Source organism: Oryx dammah, unplaced genomic scaffold (genome assembly GCF_014754425.2).
Source record: "Oryx dammah isolate SB20612 unplaced genomic scaffold, SCBI_Odam_1.1 HiC_scaffold_20, whole genome shotgun sequence".
In the NCBI taxonomy this organism is placed as follows: domain Eukaryota; kingdom Metazoa; phylum Chordata; class Mammalia; order Artiodactyla; family Bovidae; genus Oryx; species Oryx dammah.
Genome location: NW_024070204.1, coordinates 56,087,836 through 56,102,689, shown reverse-complemented (window position 1 = coordinate 56,102,689; position 14,854 = coordinate 56,087,836). Strand labels below are relative to the sequence as shown.

At 39.8% G+C, this 14,854-nt stretch overlaps 1 protein-coding gene across 2 annotated transcripts in view; it reads right to left on the bottom strand.

Annotated features, from left to right (window-relative positions):
- Positions 1-14,854, bottom strand: part of RNF180 (ring finger protein 180) — a 246,060-nt gene that overhangs the window by 63,269 nt on the left and 167,937 nt on the right. For both annotated transcript variants that reach the window (XM_040262589.1, XM_040262588.1), the window contains exon 4: positions 7,197-7,422. In XM_040262589.1, coding sequence (XP_040118523.1) covers positions 7,197-7,422 — 226 coding nt within the window. The remainder of the gene's footprint in view (positions 1-7,196; positions 7,423-14,854) is intronic.

The following is a 14,854-nucleotide window of genomic DNA, read 5'->3' as shown; positions in this document are numbered from 1 at the left end:
AAGAAGTGTTACTCCAGGCTGAAAGAAAATGATCCAAGATGGAAAGCTGGATTTGTACAAAGGAATGAAGGTTCCAGAGCAGTGAGCGGTGGCTGTGCAGCACTGCAGTGGTGAGCAGCGGTTGCCTGGAGCCGGAGCTGTTGAGAGGAGATATCCCACGTCCAAGGTCAGGGAAACCCCAGTAAGATGGTGGGTGCTGAGAGAGGGCATCAGAGGGCAGACAGACTGAAGCCACAATCACAGAAAACTAACCAATCTGATCACATGGACCACAGCCTTGTCTAACTCAAAGAAACTATGAGCCATGTTGTGTAGGGCCACCCAAGACTGACAGGTCATGGTGGAGAGTTCTGACAAAATGTGGTGCACTGGAGAAGGGAATGGCAAACCACTTCAGTATTCTTGCCTTGAGAACCCCATGGACAGTATGAAAAGGTAAAAAGACAGGACATTGAAAGATGAACTCCCCAGGTTGGCAGGTGCTGAATATGCTACTGGAGAACAGTAGATAAATAACTCCAGAAAGAATGAAGAGATGGAGCCAAAGTAAAAACAACACCCAGTTGCGGATGTGACAGGTGATGGAAGCAAAATCCGATGCTGTAAAGAGCAATATTGCGTAGGAACCTGGAATGTTAGGTCCATGAATCAAGGCAAATTGGAAGTGGTCAAACAGGAGATGGCAAGAGTGAATGTCAACATTTTAGGAATCAGTGAACTAAAATGAACTGGAATGGGTGAATTTAGCTCAGATGATCATTATATCTACTACTGTACTGTGGGCAGGAATCCCTTATAAGAAATGGAGTAGCCATCACGGTCAACAAAAGAGTCCGAAATGCAGTACTTGGATCCAAGTTCAAAAACAATGATCTTTGTTCATTTCCAAGGTAAACCATTCAATATCATGGTAATATAAGTCTATGCCCCCAAAGAGTAATGCTGAAGAAGCTGAAGGTGAACTGTTCTATGAAGACCTACAAGACCTTTTAGAACTAACACCCACAATAGATGTCCTCTTCATTATAGGGGACTGGAATGCAAAAGTAGGAAGTCAAGAAACGCTTGAAGTAACAGGCAAATTTGGCCTTGGAGTGCAGAATGAAGCAGGGCAAAGGCTAATAGAGTTTTGCCAAGAGAATGCACCAGTCATAGCAAACACCCTCTTCCAATAACACAAGAGAAGACTCTACACATGGACATCACCAGATGGTCAACACCGAAATCAGATTGATTATATTCTTTGCAGCCAAAGATGGAGAAGCTCTATACAGTAAGCAAAAACAAGACTGGGAGCTGACTGTGGCTCAGATCATGAACTCCTTATGGCCAAATTCAGACTGAAATTGAAAAAAGTGGAGAAAACCACTAGACCATTCAGGTATGACCTAAATCAAATCCCTTATGATTATACAGTGGAAGTGAGAAATAGATTTAAGGGACTAGATTTGATAGACAGAGTGCCTGAGGAACTATGGATGGAGGTTCATGACACTGTACAGGAGACGAGGATCAAGACCATCCCCAAGAAAAAGAAATGCAAAAAAGCAAAATGGCTGTCTGAGGCAGCCTTACAAATAGCTGTGAAAAGAAGAGAAGCAAAAAGCAAAGGAAATATATACCCATTTGAATGCAGAGTTCCAAAGAATAGCAAGGAGATATAAGAAAGCCTTTCTCAGTGATCAGGGCTATAGTCCATGGGGTCGCAAAGAGTTTGATACAACTGAGCAACTAAGCACGCAAGCATAGACATAGTATGATAAAGACAAAGTGCTAAGTACTTTTTAGTGTTGTGATGTATACTATTATTATTTTGCATTTAAAGCTACACTTCAATATTTAGAAAAAGACTTTTGAAAGCCTATGGATAGAGATATACTAGTGGATCCTCAAAAGGATATCATAGCATACATCCTCAGCTTCAAAGAATTCATGATTCTATTCTGTATGAAAAGAAACAGGACTTCATCCTCCTTGCCCCACCATCATATTTAATGCTGTATATCTTGGTTTACTTATTTATTCTTAAAAACTGTCAAATTAACACATTCCCATGGTTTAAGAAATCCAATGATGTAAAAGAGCATTAAAAAAAAAAAAACACAAAACACCAATGAAGATCTGTTCTACTCCTTCTATCTCCAGCTCCACTCACAACTCCGAGGGACTGTTTTAAATATTCCTGTTTGGTGTTTTTTTTTTTCTTTCCTGGTGTTAACATCCATAAGTGCAAGGCAGTGTTTTTCAAGATTTGGTTTACAAAGCACTAACTTCTGAAAGAGATGGGAATATCAGACCACCTGACCTGCCTCTTGAGAAACCTGTATGCAGGTCAGGAAGCAACAGTTAGAACTGGACATGGAACAACAAACTGGTTCCAAATAGGAAAAGGAGTACATCAAGGCTGTATATTGTCATCCTGCTATTTAACTTATATGCAGAGTACATCATGAGAAATGCTGGGCTGGAAGAAGCACAAGTTGGAATCAGGATTGCTGGGAGAAATATCAATAACCTCAGATATGCAGATGACACCACCCTTATGGCAGAAAGTGAAGAGGAACTAAAAAGCCTCTTGATGAAAGTGAAAGAAGAGAGTAAAAAAGTTGGCTTAAAGCTCAACATTCAGAAAACGAAGATCATGCCATCTGGTCCCATCACTTTCATGGCAAATAGATGGGGAAACAGTGGAAACAGTGTCAGACTTTATTTTTTGGGGCTCCAAAATCACTGCAGATGGTGACTGCAGCCATGAAATTAAAAGACGCTTACTCCTTGGAAGGAAAGTTATGACCAATCTAGATAGCATATTGAAAAGCAGAGATACTACTTTGCCAACAAACGTCCATCTAGTTAAGGCTATGGTTTTTCCAGTGGTCATGCATGGCTGTGAGAGTTGGACTGTGAAGAAAGCTGAGCGCCGAAGAATGGATGCTTTTGAACTGTGGTGTTGGAGAAGACTCTTGAGAGTCCCTTGGACTGCAAGGAGATCCAACCAGTCCATCCTAAAGGAGACCAGTCCTGGGTGTTCACTGGAAGGACTGATGCTGAAGCTGAAACTCCAATACTTTGGCCACCTCATGCGAAGAGTTGACTCATTAGAAAATACTCTGATGCTGAGAGGGTTTGGGGGCAGGAGGAGAAGGGGACGACCGAGGATGAGATGGCTGGATGGCATCACCGACTCAATGCACATGAGTTTGAGTGAACTCTAGCAGTTGGTGATGGACAGGGAGGCCTGGTGTGCTGTGATTCATGGGGTCGCAAAGAGTCAGACACAATTGAGCGACTGAACTGAACCGAACTGTGACCCATATGTTAAAGGATTTAGGCTGAAATTGAATAAAAACTTTCAGAGTTATTGTTTTAATGTATATAATAAACAAGAACATCAGAAACACAAATTCACAAATACATTGTTAAAGATGAGGCTGAAATAAGTATATTTTAAAACTATGTTGATATGAAGAAAACTCTTAAGTAAAAAAATAATTCAGGTGGTATGTGATATAGTGAAAATTGAAAAGGTGGTAGGAAAATGACAGAAACGTGAGAAACAATGCTCTCATTATTATGCTTAATTTTCTGTTTCTTTTTTATAATAAAATATTTATTTACATATATTAAAGCTCAAGAGTGACTACACTAAAAGGGATTATGAAATAGATATGCCTACTAATAAAGAGTGAATTTGTATACATATACAATGGAATATTTTTACTCAGCCATAAAAAAGAATGAAATAATGCCATTTGTAGCAACACGGATGCAACTAGAGATCATCATACTAAGTGAAGTCAGAAAGAGAAAGACAGATACCATATAATACCACCTACATGTGCAATCTAAAATATGGTACAAAGAAACCTATCTGCAAACAGAAACAGCCTCACAAACATCGAGAACAGACTTGAAGTTGCCAAGGGGGAGAGCAGTATGGGAGGGGAGGACTGGGAGTTTAGGATTAGCAGATATAGACTATTATATTTTATAGGATGGATAAACAACAAGGTCCTACTGTACAGCATAGGGAACTATATTCAATATACTGTGATAAACCATAATGGAAAAGAATATAAAAATAAAGATCGTTTATATGTATATAACTGAGTCACTTTGCTGTACAGCAGAGATCAGCACAACATTGTAAATCTTCTTTTTATACTTCAATAAAAAAAGAATGAGTTTTGATTTCAGAGGTAATGACTATATTGTACAAGATGAACGTAAAAATGAAAAAGTTGAGGCATGGTAAATGCAAGAATAAAATCACTACTAGCATATGAATTAACAGTCCAGACTGTTTGGTACAGAATAAGAGAAAGTATGAAATACCCTTAATGGGAACAGAGACAACAGACCAAGACCAATTACAGGCTATTACGGCAGATAAAAAGAGGAAGTGTGATCTTTTGGATGAGCTATATGTCCTGAATAAAGCCCACCAGGACATCTAAAATTCAGACTGAATCCAGGACAATTTTTCACTGTGTGGTACTGGCCCAAACACTGCCTGGTACCTGTTATCCCTGCCTTGTTGATTAGATACCAGTAGCATCCTCCTATTATTGTGGGAGCCAGAATATTCCTGGTGAAAAAATCATAAGCCTGCTTCATACTTAAAATTCTACAGTAGCTTAAATTTAGGGACTTCTTCCCTGCTGGCTCAGAGGGTAAAGCGTCTGCCTGAATTGCAGGGGCCTGGGTTTGATCCCTGGGTCAGGAAGATCCCCTGGAGAAGGAAATGGCACCCCACTCTAGAACTCTTGTCTGGAAAATCCCATGGACGGAGAAGCCTGGTAGGCTACAGTCCCTGGGGTCGCAAAGAGTCAGACACAACTGAGTGACTTCACTTTTACTTTCTTTCTTTCATACACAAGGTAAAGACTCAGCCATTTTATTTTCCCATTTCCAACGGAGTTCACCAGCACTACTGCTTATTAGCACCTGGTTTCACCATGTAAAGGCAGAAGAGTAGGGGCATGGGGGCAGTGGTCTAAAAGGAGACAGAGGCTGAATGGAGGAAAATAATGGAAGGAGGGTAGAAATTCTCCTTGTTGAGGTTCCGGTGCATTTGAATGGGGTGAGAGCAGCAAGTGACTTCACAGTTGAGAGTTCAGCTGCACTGACCCTGTGGCTCTCTATGTAGTGCTTGAGACATCTGCACCCTCCATATGGCCGTGGGCTGGGTTCCTGAAGCCTACAGTAGGGCTCATACAGGGGTCCCCCAAGGCCAATCTGCAGTAGGGGCGATGCCATGCTCAGTGTGAAGGCTTCAGTCATACAACTGATTCAAGAGAATACGATGCCTTCCCTGAAAACAAAACCATGATCTCATTGGCTAAGGGATTCTTCCCCACTCTCTTGGATGACCCTCACTCCATTTAACATTTGTAAGCCATAGCCTTTCCCCTTCTTTGACCTCCTGACGAAGGTGGCTGGCAGATCCTGTCATGCAGCATGTTTGACACCCCTGAACAGATCTGCTATTGGGGTACTGATGTGGGAGCTCCTTGTCTGGAAGAATGAGGCTGTCAATCAAGAAATGGAAAGGTTCCCCCTAGCCAAAGGTCTTCTTCCTTGGCCCTGCCCATCCTGGAGTCTTTTGCATCTTCATAGACAGAAGAACTCTTAGTTAATTTGGGACACAAGAATTTTTTCCCCATTTCACAAACAGGTTTAGAATCTTCTATGTGCAAAGCTGATTCTGCTATTTTCCAAACTGACTTTACCATTTTATACTCCTATCAGTAATATGAGTTTCAATTTTTCCATATCCTTGTCAACACTTATTATTATTTATCTTCTTAACTACAGCCATCCTAGTGAGTGTGAGGTGGTATCTCATTGTTTGATTACTGAGCTGGTACGACAGGTTTGCAAGCATTCATATAGTTGGTTGGGTATACAAAACTTATTTTTATAAACTGATTCTTCTTTGCAGATGGGTCCTTGGATTTTCTTTAGGGGAAGAAAAATGTGCTATGTGTTTTCTTCAGTTTTACTATGAATAAAGTACATACTTTGATCTTATTTGGCCTATGGTTGAAGTGAGAATGTGGATACAGAAATTTCCTTCTCAAAGGTTTAGCACACAGTAGCGCACTCAATAGATATCAGCTCTGCTTTCAGTTCAGTTCAGTCACTCAGTTGTGTCCAAGTCCTTGTAACCCCATGGACTGCAGTACGCCAGGCCTCCCTGTCCACCACCATCTCCTGGAGTTTACCCAAACTCATGTCCATTGAGTTGGTGATGCCATCCAACCATCTCATCCTCGGTCGTCCCCTTCTCCTCCTGCCCTCAATCTTTCCCAGCATCAGGGTCTTTTTAAATGAGTCAGCTCTTCGCATCAGGTGGCCAAAGTTTTGGAGTTTCAGCTTCATCATCAGTCCTTCCAATGAACACCCAGGACTGATCTCCTTTAGGATGGACTGGTTGGATCTCCTTGCAGTCCAAGGGACTCTCAAGAGTCTTCTCCAACACCACAGTTCAAAAGCATCCATTCTTCGGGGCTCAGCTTTCTTCACAGTCCAACAGCTCTGCTTACTTCTCTCATTTTTCCCTTTCTCCTTAGCAGGTTTCCCTGTTCCACATTCATTAGTTTTCTCTGTTTCTATTTGTATCAAAATCCTGTATTATATCTCATCTTTACATGGTAATTATGTATACAAATCCTTGTTCCAGTTTTACTATCTTCAAGAATAAGGAACTTAAAAACAACAAGAAGGTTTAGAAGATTTGGAGTTTGAGGGAAAGGCATAGTAGTTATCCTCAGACATTTATAGATTTATTCTTTGAGGCTCCAGAGGAAAAAACACAGGTCAAAAGATGAGAAGAAATAGAAGTTAGTCTTGAGGCATAAATAATCAATAGAGCTGCTCCAAATTTTAATGGAATGTCCTTGACACTGGAGATGTCCAAGTAATGACTGAAAAACTAGTTAGGATGCTTTAGAAAAGATCTCAGCATTAAATAGAGGAGTAGAGATGAGGAACTGGTTTCATCTCTGATTCTACGATTTTAACAAAGTTCTAACGAGTTGGCAAGCACTCTTCTATAAACTGGAGAGTAACGAATTATGCTATATATGATTTTCAATAACTTTCTCATAATAAATCATAAAGTACCTTTAGAACTGGAACAAAGAGGCAGTCAAAATAATTAGGCAATCATGTTAATGAAAGACAACAATTACCTGTCTGAAAAAAGACTCTGGAAATAATTGTCCGACACAACGGGCAGGGAGTGCTTGCAGGATTGTCTTTGGCAAGGGTCCGTAAGCAGGGCTCACAGAAGATGTGGTGGCAAGGGTAACACATGTAGGGGTTGAAATAAACATCCAGACACACTGCACAGATGTAGCTCTCCTTTTCTTCTGCATATTCATTGTCATCATCTGTACTCATCTCATTATCCAAAGTCTGCAAAAGATAAGCAAAAACAATTTCTCTTAGTTCAGTGTGAGATTGGTTTCCTTGAGAAATTGAGAAACTGATTTCATATTTTGTTAAAGTGAATGAAAATATTTATGAGCAGCAGGTATATCTGTTTTTGTGCATAATCAGTGACAGAAATGCTACCTTGCAAAGTGAGAAGAAACTAGAAATTTACATTGAAAACCCAGAAGTCATAATTATTCATTTTAGCATTTTTATATAATGCTAAATGTTAAAGTATAGTACCAGAAAACATTAAGTAAACCTTTATCTCTATTTAACCAGAACTAGTTAAGTAAGTATTAGGTCCCAGGATGACAGATTTCCCACCTATTCCACTCCCACCACAGCAAAAAAGCTACTGTCACAAGATTACCAGCCTTATATGGGCATTTGCACATAAATAGATTGGAGGGCTTCTGTTAGGTCCATCCCATTTCTGTCCTTTATTGTGCCCATTGTTGCATGAAATGTTCCCTTGGTATCTCTAATTTTCTTGAAGAGATCTCTAGTCTATCCCATTCTATTGTTTTCTTCTATTTATTTGCATTGATCACTGAGGAAGGCTTTCTTATCTCTCCTTGCTACTCTTTGAAACTCTGCATTCAAATGGGTATATCTTTCCTTTTCTCCTTTGTCTGAAGCTGAAACTCCAACACTTTGGCCACCTGATGCGAAGAACTGACTCATCTGAGAAGACCCTGACGCTGGGAAAGATTGAAGGCAGAAGGAAAGGAGGGTGACAGAGGATGAGATGGTTGGATGGCATCACCGACTCGATGAACATGAGTTTGAGTAAGCTCTGGGAGCTGGTGATGGACAAGGAAGCCTGGTGTGCTGCAGTCCATGGGGTCGCAAAGAGCTGGACAGACTGAGTGACTGAACTGAACTGAGACCTGAGGGCAAGAGGAAGTCCAACTTCAGCTTCACACTACACAGGCAGCATTCTTTATTCCACATTTTGCACCTTCCTGGACCTCAGAGACAATAAAAGGCCAAAGCCCAATGTATGTCAGGCAAGAGATATTGCAAAGAAACTTGTAGTAATTCTGGGATCAGCCTTGCAGCTGGAAAATACTCACCTGCTCCTCTCTCCCAAATGGAATAGCTAGGAAAGAGGCACTCAGGTTAGCAGCACAGAGTCTGGTGGCACAATTCCTGTTACTTAACATCACAATGTCCTCATCTGTGAAGGTGCTATGTGAGGGTAGCTCAGATGGTACAGCATCTGTCTACAATGCGGGAGATTCGGGTTCCATCCCTGGGTCGGGAAGATCCACTGGAGAAAGAAATGGCAATCCATTCCAGTACTATTGCCTGGAAAATTCCTTAGACAGAGGAGCCTGGTAGGCTACAGTCCATAGGGTTGCAAAGAGTCATACACGACTGAGCGACTTCAATCAAATCAATCCACATAAAGCATTGAGCAAAACACAGCCTGGTATACAACAAATATTCAATAAATATCCACAGCCATCTTTCCCTCCTAACCTTTCTCACAGGCCTAGTAGTTTTGGTTAGAGCCTTGGGAAATATTCCTTAAACAAGGCCTGGCCTCAGTCCACTGAGGCAAATGGTGTAGATGCTTTTCTCCTCACTTTGATGAAAGTGAAAAATGGAGATCAACGATTAATATTTGAGTAGCCTTTGGGCTTTCTAAATATTTTTAGGTTACATGAAATGTACAAGTTACAGAAAAGAGGCAAACAGAGCCTTGAAAATACAGAAAAGCCTTTCAACTGGATAAACTCTTACTTGGTTTATCCAGATGGCCTTACTTCCTCTCTGTCAGCCTCTTTTTGCCACCTGTAGGTAATTTCTCTCTTTATGAAGGACATATTCAAGTTGTTAGCTCATTTTTTAAATTGGCTTTCTGATTTTTCTTATATACTTGTAAGCATTTTTACTTAATCTGGTTACTTGTTGTTATTGGTTAGATGTGTTGCAAATATTTTTTCCTTTCTTCTGGTTTGCCTTTTCACACTTCTCATGGTGTCTTTTGATGAAATGAAGTTCTTAAGTTTAAAGAATATTTTTCCTTTATGGTTAGTAATTTTTGTGTCTTATCTAAGAACATTTACCTTTTCCCAAGGTCATTAACAGAATATTATTTTGCATTTAATAATATTTAATCATCTACCTGAAATTGATTTTCAGTATGGTATATATTAGAGGTAAATTTCACTGTAATTTTCATGTACTTATTAATTGGTATAACCCATTTATTTCAATGACCTTACTCTCCCTCCACTGATCTAAAGTGCTGCATTGTTATTAAGAGGCCAAATATGTTGACTTCTATTTTGTTCCATTACGTTATTGTCTATTCCTAGACACTTACTCCTTGGAAGGAAAGTTATGACCAACCTAGATAACATATTCAAAAGCAGAGACATTACTTTGTCAACAAAGGTCCGTCTAGTCAAGGCTATGGTTTTTCCAGTGGTCATGTATGGATGTGAGAGTTGGACTGTGAAGAAAACTGAGAGCCAAAGAATTGATGCTTTTGAAATGTGGTGTTGGAGAAGACTCTTGAGAGTCCCTTGGACTGCAAGGAGATCCAACCAATCCATTCTAAAGGAGATCAGTCCTGGGTATTCATTGGAAGGAATGATGCTAAAGCTGAAACTCCAGTACTTTGGCCACATTATGCAAAGAGTTGACTCATTAGAAAAGACCCTGATGCTGGGAGGGATTGGGGGCAGGAGAAGAAGGGGACGACAGAGGATGAGATGGCTGGATGGCATCACTGACTCGATAGACGTGAGTTTGAGTGAACTCTGGGAGTTGGTGATGGACAGGGAGGCCTGGCATGCTATAATTCATGGGGCTGCAAAGAGTCGGACATGCCTGAGCGACTCAACTGAACTGAAATGAACTGATGCCATAATCATACCTTGTAGCTCAGCTGGTAAAGAATCTGCCTGCAATGTGGGAGACCTGGGTTTGATCCCTGGGTTGGTAAGATCCCCTGAAGAAGGGAATGGCTACCCACTCCAGTATTCTGGCCTGGCGAATCCCATTGTCTGTATAGTCCATGGGGTCACAAAGAGTAGGACACAACTGAGCAACTTTCACTTATTGTGGCCTTATAATAAGCCTCAATATCTGGTAAAGGAAATCCTTTCATCTTAAAGTCCTTTCTGCCAAACCTAGGATGCTTTCCTAACTTGCCTTCATTACTCTTTCAGCAGCATTTCATCAGTAGACCAGGACCTCTTTTTTGCCACCTACTTGATGCTGCCTTCTTACATTTGGAATAAAATGAGACTCCTTACAATGCTCTATAGAACTCTGCAGGATCCAGTTCCAGCCTTCATTTTTATCCTCCATATTGAGCTACGTTCCAATTCACTGATCTTCTGGGTCAACAAACACACTGAACACTTTCTCACCATAAGGCCTTAAGACATGATGCTTTGTTTCTCTTAAAAAGTGCTTGCTCCATTTGGATGATTACAAAATAAGATAAAATTCTCCTATCTCTCCATATACACCTATATGCATTTCATCGAGATGCAGAGATCAGTTTTCTACACTCTGAATTTGGGCTCTGCCATGTGACTTGCTTTGGTCAATGGAATGTGAGCAAATGTGATGCAAATAAAGGCTTAAAAAAAGCTTGTGCACTGGAATAGTCTGCTCCTGCTGATCTTGGGAACTCACAAGACCCAAGATGTGAACAAGCCTAGGCTAGCCTGCTGAATAGTAAGTGACATATGGTCCAGCTGCCTCCATTGTGACTGCTGACAACAAGCCAACCATTGGACACGTGTGGGTACAGCCAACAACTGTCACCTGACTGCAAATGTACTGGTGAGCCCAGATGATACCATGTGGATCAGAGACAAATCATTATAGCTGAGTGCCAGCCCCAACTGCCAACTCAGAAAACTGTGAATGAATATAGGTTGTTGTTTTAAACAACTAAATTTGTTTTGTTACATAACAAAAATTAGTTGACACATTCTTGTCTACACATGGCTCAATTTACCTAATTTTAAAAATCTTAAATATCAACTTCCCCAAAGGATTTCACTGTTATTCTATCTAAAGTTGTTCTCTGTCACTACCACTTAGCTGCTTGCTCATAATTTTTATTTGCCTATTTTTTTATTAACATTTACTTTTTAAATTAAAAAGTAATTTTAATTTAAAATTAAAATTAAAAATATATTTCTATTAAAATTTATAATCTTCTCAACCCAGGGATCAAACTGAGGTCTCTTGCATTGCAGGCAGATTCTTTACCATCTGAGCCACCAGGGAAGCCTGAGAATACTGGAATGGGTAATCTATTCCTTCTCTAAGGGAGTTTTCCAACTTAGGAATCAAACCAGGGTCTCCTGCATTGCAGGAAGATTCTTTACCAGCTGAGAAATATAAATCCCTCATTAAGAATCCAAACAGACTGCACACATAGATGGATGATACTTAGCTGAGAGCAGTTCATGTAAAAAGACAGAAATTTTAACTGACTGGAAGCTCAACATATGATGCAGCTACTTAAAAAGTGGGTTGATGTTCCTACGACTTTATATAATCACACCATATTTGCAGCTACTTTGAGGGCCCCAGACAAACTGTAGTTATCCACAGAAATACCCTGAAGGCCAAGGCAGCATGACTTCTGAAACTTTCTCATACAAAGTGCTTTAGGATATTCACTCAGAAAAATGTTAACAGGAGACCAGATATTCAAGTATTTGTGAAAAAGAGATCATAATTTTTCTCTGTGTAGTTCCTATGATTAGATCTAAAAAGGAATGAAAGTTATGAGAATGCTGACTAAAACAGAAAATAAAAGAAATATCTATTCATCAACCAAAGTGATATAACACCAGTATAAAATGTTCGATCTTAAATAGTATGTTTGCCACAGAGCTAAACATTTACCTGATGTTTCCTACCAAATTGTTTGGGACTTAGAATTAAGGTGACCAAAGTTGTACATATTAACTAATCTTTTCAGCACTAAATCCTTACAAGGTAGATACTATTGTTATCATCATTTTCCATATCAAAGGAAAGTGAAATATAGACAGCTCACTTAATGAAACTATGAGTGGAATTTCAACCCAGTCAATATGGATTTGAAGCAACACTCTTTATCACCACATTCTTAAGTGAGTTACTATACTTTGAATATTCCCAGCAAATAATAAAAGTTAACTGATGATGATAATGTATGTAAAGAAGAAATGAAATTTAGATAGGATTTATAGGGAAGTTAGAAATATCAAGACATCATCATCATAATCAACAAATGAATATAATTGGTGTTCAATTGTCCAACTGCTTTTGGCCCCATAGAAATTATCCTACAAAGTCAACCAAATATATTCCGTCTCTCATGTTCCTCTCCAGGGGCTTCAAGTCAAAGATAATGATATAATAATAGATAAATAATACAAACAACCTTTAAAAATTCTGCAAAAAATTAGTAGGTCAAAATTTTGTTAATAATAAAGACAAAGCAGCAGTGACATTTAGTTTATTTACAATTATTGTGATTACTGTTATATTTGGTTTTATTCCTTGTCTTTTTTTTTTTTTTTTCAAGAAGTAATAGTAGGGCAGTAGTAAAGAGCCAATCTTGCTGGACTCTGCCACTACTGATTGTATAGTAGTAATCTTATACAAGTTACTTTATTCCCTGGGGTCTCACTTCCCTCATTTGTAAGGTACCTAGTTCACAGAGCTGTTGAAAGCATTAAGAGAATTAATATATACAAAGCATTCAGAACAGTACCTGGAATATAAAAAGTGCTATCCAAGTATTTGCTGCTATTAAATCCTATCTCCTTTTTTCTAATAATTAATCTTAACTTTTAACAAAAACAGTTGAAGTTTAACGTTAATAATCTCCCTTTTCCAAATGAGACCTATGAATTGAATGTATTTTACTCCCCACTCAAAAACACAAATATAGCTCATATCTTATTGAGATTATCTGAATGTTATGTCTAAAATGTTAATTGCTTAAACATATTATGCCTCTACTTTGTCAGTACATTCTTTAAATCAATTACTCTATATTTAACCATGCTTTCAGTTCAGTTTAGTTCAGTTCAGTTGCTCAGTCATGTCCGACTCTTTGCGACCCCATGAATCGCAGAACGCCAGGCCTCCCTGTCCATCACCAACTCCCGGAGTTCACTCAGACTCACGCCCATCGAGTCAGTGATGCCATCCAGCCATCTCATCTTCTGTCGTCCCCTTCTCTTCCTGACCCCAATCCCTCCCAGCATCAGAGTCTTTTCCAATGAGTCAACTCTTTGCATGAGGTGACCAAAGTACTGGAATTTCAGCTTTAGCATCATTCCTTCCAAAGAAATCCCAGGGTTGATCTCCATCAGAATGGACTGGCTGGATCTCCTTGCAGTCCAAGGGACTCTCAAGAGTCTTCTCCAACACCACAGTTCAAAAGCATCAATTCTTTGGCGCTCAGCCTTCTTCACAGTCCAACTCTCACATCCATACATGACTACTGGAAAAACCATAGCCTTGACTAGACAGACCTTAGTCGGCAAAGTAATGTATTCTTCAGCTTATTTAACACTGCTTTCTTGTATCCCTTATTGGCCTCTCTCTTGAATTACATTTTCTGTTTTATTGTAATCTGTCCTTGATAATTTTTTTTTCCAGGAAATGTATGTGAATGGTAAACTGTATGTTCTGGAAAGTTTAAAGTTTCCTCTGTATTCACATTTGAATTTTATTTAAGTATAGTCCTCGATAACAAAATATTTTCACTCAAAACTTTAAAGATAGAGACAGGAGACCAAAAGCAGAGTAGGAAGACCTCATGCTCTACTTCTCCCATGGGCACACCACCAAAAGTACAGTTATTTATAGAACAACTATTGATGAGGATGACCTGAAGACCAACAGAAAATATTTTCTAAGGGTTAACAAAAAAGGAATAACAGTGAGATGGGTAGGAGGGGCAGAGATGCAATATAATCACGACCCACACCCTGGGGTAGGTGACCCATAGAGGGAAGAATAATTGCAGAGGTTCTTCCCAAGGTTCAGGGGATCCCAGCCTCACCTAGAGCTCCCCAGTCCTGGGTCCTGCATGGTGAAAGAAGCCTCCAGAATGTCTGGCTTTGAAAGCCAGTGGGATTTATATATGGGATAGCTATAGGGTAGTAAGAAACAGAGATTATGCTCTTAAAGGGTGCACACAAATTTTTACTGGCTCTTAGACCCTGTGCAGAGTAAGTAATTTGAAAGGAGACCAGGTCAGACACATTTGCTGATCTTGGAGAGCCTCTCAAAGAGATGGAGGCGTCTAAGACCCTCCCTGGGAACACAGACACTGACAGAAACCTTTTGGGGGAGCTCCTTTATGCTGGCAAGTAACACTTTGGAGTCCTCCCTCTAGCCACTGGCCCTGGGATCCAGCCCTGCT